Here is a 5,548-nt window from a genome sequence, read left to right as displayed (position 1 = left end):
TTGTGTGACAGCCTGGTGTAGTATCTTTAAAAAAAGAGAAAAAATAGGGGTCTTCATTTTTCGGGTCATCGGTCTTCGTTTTTCGCACAAACAGACGCCCAAAAAAATTCGTAATTTTGATTTTGTGACAGCCTGGTGTATTATTATCAAAATTAAAGAAAAAAAATAGGGGTCTTTGTTTTTGGGTCTTCAGTCTTCGTTTTATAGACACCCCCTATCGGCGTTACAGGTGAATTATAATTAATTTATAACAATAATTTCCAATGCAAAAACAATTAATATAGGCCTATATGAAATCAACAGATATGTAATTAATACAACAAAAGTTGTATGTTTCGATATTATTCTCCTGAAGACGATTGAAGCATCTCAATCGAAACGTCGAGAATTTCTCAATATAATAACAACAGTTCTTTTCAGAACTACTTACGTGGTGTACCGCAAGCTTCAACATATATATTATTTCTTCGCCATGCAAGCCTTCAAGCAATACTTTGTTTCGATATTGTTTCCGATTTGAGTACAAAGATAATAATAGGCCTATTCTTTTATTTTTTTTAATGTTGAGCTTTCTAATGAAAGCTCGAGATACAATAGCATGAACGGAGTAACAACTTAGAAGTCAGGGTGCAGGCTGTACAGTATAGATAATCCCATATAAAAATAAAATAAACAAGAAATCGCATTGGTTATTGGTCAAACTTGCAAGATTGTATTTAAATGAGGTACAGTAATGCATGTACTATGCATATACCATTGGTAAAGCATAGTACATATGTTACTGTTTTTCATTTGAACACAATATTTTAATGTCGATTCTAGGAAAGCATTCTAGTTTAATAATTAAGTTTATTGTTCAAAAGATGTAAACATAGGCCTACATTTGAATGATTTTTTTTTCTTATTTTAAAACTACTGTAGTTATATATTCGTTAAATGTGTATTGATTTGACCAGTTGGAACATTCAGAAAGTGTCCTCTTAATATGGGTTGGCAGTAGTGTTAACATACGGTAGGCTATCTTTCCTCTCGTTCTGAGTATACTGTGGTATACTCTATGTATACATAGAGGTGTTCCTATGGAGGGGTTCCCACTGTACCTATTTGTGGCTCAGCTTGTTTCACCCGGAGGGAAAAGAATAGGGCCTACTGTAGTGCAAAGTATTAAATATCTGAGGCAAATACTAAAATATTTTATTTATTTTATTACAGTAGCCCTGCGCCCCTAGATAATAGCCTATGTAAAATCCATGTCTACTTTCAATGCCGTAGCCAAGATTTTCAAACAGTGCTGGACAATATCAGGGTGGACCAACTTTACGCGCAAATTCAAATAATTTGGACCCATTTTCCGCAAAATATGAAAAATCTGGACCCATTTTCTAAAAGTTATGCCCATTTTAGGATAAATATTAGAAATCTGGGCCCATTTTATGTATGAAATTGCATTAAATTTGGGCCGATTTTGGTGTGGACCCCATTCTTTGTGGACACATTAAAAATTGTGTGGGACTCTCCCAACTGTCCCAATAGCTGGCTACGGCATTGTCTACTTGCTGTTAAGAGAAAGGGGCCTGGCATTATGATGTTAATCATAAAAGGTATAATTATGTAAAATGAAGTTACTACATGACCTACATTATCGCAGAAGTACAGTAGTAGAAGTCTCAAGTTGTACTAATTATAGAACATCAGGTTAAAAAATGTCAATTTGTGTTAACATGGCTGAATCTTTATGGCTATGTTCTCACACGGCAGCTATCGGTTAGCAGGATCCGGATCCTGCTAACCGTTAGCTGCCGTGCATCCATACGAGAAGATCCCGATCCGGATACTAAGAATATGATGATCGAATTACTGGCCAATAAGAAACTGGAAATTGTAAACGCGTACGTGTGATAGGTTGATGATAGAAACACGCCTAACGTGCTAACCGATAGCGCTTGTGTAAGAACGCCCGATCGGTTACTATCCGATCGGACGTTCTTACACAGGTGCTAACGGTTAGCGCTAACGGTTAGCTCCCGATCCGGATAGGGGCTCTCGTGAGAACCAGGCTTATGTTGCCTGTCGCCTACTTGTTACAGTTTTGATACATTTTATAACATTTGTTGAAGTTACTAAGCAGCAGAGTAGCTTTTCACTGTATGTGTAGTCAAGTGTACTCTGTACACATAAATTTAGTTAAAATTTCTCTAATTTTTACTGATACCTTGATTCATTTATTCCATAAGGATTATAGCAAGGGGATTTATATAACAAGTTATATACCATTCAAAAGTTAATCGAAAAAAGAAAATGATTATTTAAAAAAAACCCCAAAATTAATGTTTGCCACTACTCAGAGTAGTAAAAACATGTGCATACTAAAACAGCCTATATAATATTAAAATATTCGCCACTTTAGGACGCTTAAATTGGATTTTTACGTTAAAAAAACTGAAGTTATCTGTCATTATTACTTTTAAGCATATCTAACAGTGTATATATATATATTAAATATAGCTAAAATATATATTTTATTTTTTGACCACTAGATTGCGCTTTTAATTGTAATTTTTACTTTTATAGACCCATGCTATTCGTCATATTACTTTTATTAATGGGACTACTAATAAATAACAAATAATGACTAAAAATATAAATTTACCTTTTCTGGTCGATAGAGGGCGCTGTAGACGTAAGTCCCTACCTGAAAATATTCATTATACGATTCATAGCACAAGTAGTACAAATGTGCCAAGTTTCATGCTTTCATCACATAAGTGCCGGATTTTTCGACCTGTACGTAAATATTCTAACTGTTGTTCAGAATGTGCATATCAACCAGATAGGCCTAAGTTACCGGATAAATCGATATCAATGGATCGAATTTTTAAGGTACGTTAGAAGAAAAAGATAGTAAAGAAGTAGGCCTAGATTTTAAAATTTGATTTATATTTAAAACCCACCCGGACATCCTCCGGTCCCAGTGGGATTAATTGTGTTTTCTTCTTAATTCTTGTTGTTATTACTTTTCCTGTGATGTTGTTTATTCATTCATTTTCAAGTTTGTTGTTTCAGTTATGTATAAACTATAATTTAATTTATTTGTTGTACAATCAACAGTGTAGACACACAAATTACAGAATAAAAATAAAAAATATAAAAAATTTACGTAATCAATTAAAAACATAACATTATAAATAGGGCCTACATAATAAATTATTTAACTAATTCATATGTAATTTAAAAAAATGTTCAATGGAAAATATCATAAATAATTTAATTTTCACAAATACAATTATTATAAAGCGATGTAATTCTACGAAAAATACCGTTTCTACAAACACAAACAAAATGTTCATTTACCCAGATCAAGTGTTTTTGTTATTATGATGTTTTTGATTAGGCCTATTTCTTTTTCAGATATTTTTTCTGGCTTGTATAACTGCTGTATTGCTTAATGTAATAACATGGATTCCAAATTGTAATGTAATTCATAAAAGAACAAAAGGCAGCAATACCCAACATACAGTATTGCACAGGTAAATATGCCTACCTTGACTTTTATGATATCTATTTAACTCTAGAACTTACATTTTTATGTTTAGGCCTTAGTCATTTTTTGCATCCAATTGTTCACCTAGTGGTATGCCGCCAACAAATTATTTGTATCCCGCTTAGATTCCTAAAGCTTTTAATATTAAAAATAAATACATGTTTGTTTTTAGCCAGATGTGAATAAGTTGCTGCACTTTTCCACAGAACTTTTTATTTTATATATTTTTATTAAAGGCTTCATGTTTCATAGCCGAATGGGGTTTAGCATATTTACGATGATTCCGGTTAGGCTTTTACTAAAAAAATAATGCGTATGGTCAGATAAACATAAGCTGAGTTTTTGTTTATTAGATGTCTTGCTTATTTACTTACCGTACCGTTTCTTATATTCAACCGAATTCATACTTTGTTTTAAATTTTTATATTGAACTGTTTATTTTTCTTTATTATTAGAAAGTTGAATGCCTCTGAAAGCTTGCGTTTTTTAAGGTGCTACTTTAACTATTGTTTATTCATTAACACAAATTGCTTTTACATAACTATATTAGGAATATGGTAACACAGCCCGTAGGCCTACGAAGTTGCACGCCGAGGAAAAACATCGTGTTTTTGAAAACTTACAAAACAGGCGGAACAACGCTAGCACGAATACTTGAACAATATGCTTTCGACAACAAACTAAATGTGGTCATTAAAGAAGGAAAACAAAAACATTTGCCCGTTACAAACTTGATTAATTTTAATTCTAAGATGAACTTCGTACCCCCGATGGGCGTCAAACAAGGAGATTATAAAAATTATAAGTACAATGTTTTTGCGCTACATGCTCCATATAATAGGCCGGTTTATGACTCGTTTATGGAAAATAACTCGATTTATGTGACTTTATTACGAAACCCGGTCTCTCAGTTCGAATCTGCTTTTGATTTTTTTAATGTTGGGGCAGCCGCTATAAGAGACAGTTCATTAAATAAAACACAGAGGTTACAGGTTTTCTTTAAAGATCCACTTAAATATTGGACTCCATTGAAAAGATCTCAGCGCTTAATTTCTCGTAATAGTCAGATTTGGAATTTGGGCGTTGATCCTGCGAAATGTCCTAATAGTTTTGTTGTTGATTATACGATTAAACGATTGGATAATGAACTTGATCTAGTAATGATAACCGAATATTTTGACGAATCATTGTTATTACTGAAGAAAAGGCTTTGTTGGGAATTTAAAGACATTTTGTATTTGCCTCGAAACGTGAGAAGTTCGCGCGCTACTTTAAATGTGGACATTCGTAAAAATATATCAAAGTGGAATTGGATAGACACGAAAATATACTCTCACTTTCTCAAGCGTTTACATAAACTTATAAAGGACTATGGTCCAAAATTTCAAGACGACTTATCTGCGTTCCGTAACATGACTTCATTTGTTTTTAAAACATGTGTTGCTAATGAAAAAGTGCAAACATTCCGTAAGACAAAAAAGATTGCTTTCGACATGGTTCGTGGTAATGTTACCGGCCATGGCGGAATTTGCAGGCGTGTTGGTAAATTAGACGAATGCAATTTTGGTAATGGTTACATTTTGTTGCTTGATTTAGCTTACATATGTGAGAGTGTTACCTCCGGCACTACAGATTTGAATCCTCACCTCAAGAATATGATGAAGGGAAATACAAATAGAACTGTACGCGGTGGGGGTGGTGGTGGTGATGCTGAGGAACTTGGTGAATAAGCCAAAGATGCCTGTCTTTCAATGCCACTCATATACAAGCTCACTTAAAGTAAAGTAACTCAGTGGTACTACAGTAGGCCTACATATCTTATGTAGCAAATCGGTGGTTCACATAACATGCCGGGTAGTGTTGAGAAAAAAAAGAAAAAGAAAAGCTATGCGCAAGATGAAATTTACCAATATGAAACATGGTGTGTGTTCTTGCGAACTACTGTTTTTTTTTTTTTTTTTTTTTTTTTTTTTTTTTTTTTTTTTTTGTTTTTTGTTTTATTTTTTT

The 5,548-nt window shown here is 33.3% G+C and overlaps 1 protein-coding gene across 1 annotated transcript; it reads left to right on the top strand.

Annotated features, from left to right (window-relative positions):
• Positions 1–4,095: 4,095 nt before the first annotated feature.
• Positions 4,096–5,271, top strand: LOC117117259 (galactosylceramide sulfotransferase-like). The gene has a single exon (XM_033261505.1). It carries the CDS (start codon positions 4,096–4,098, stop codon positions 5,269–5,271), a length of 1,176 nt encoding a protein of 391 aa, XP_033117396.1.
• The last annotated feature ends 277 nt before the right edge of the window (positions 5,272–5,548 follow it).

This window comes from Anneissia japonica, unplaced genomic scaffold (genome assembly GCF_011630105.1).
Source record: "Anneissia japonica isolate Jap-2015-1 unplaced genomic scaffold, ASM1163010v1 scaffold288014_len389662_cov180, whole genome shotgun sequence".
In the NCBI taxonomy this organism is placed as follows: domain Eukaryota; kingdom Metazoa; phylum Echinodermata; class Crinoidea; order Comatulida; family Comatulidae; genus Anneissia; species Anneissia japonica.
This window is presented reverse-complemented; position numbering and strand designations above follow the sequence as displayed.

Excerpts from the sequence above, each read along its gene's own strand:
- LOC117117259 (XM_033261505.1), top strand. The coding sequence starts at position 4,096 with ATGGTAACACAGCCCGTAGGCCTACGAAGTTGCACGCCGAGGAAAAAC.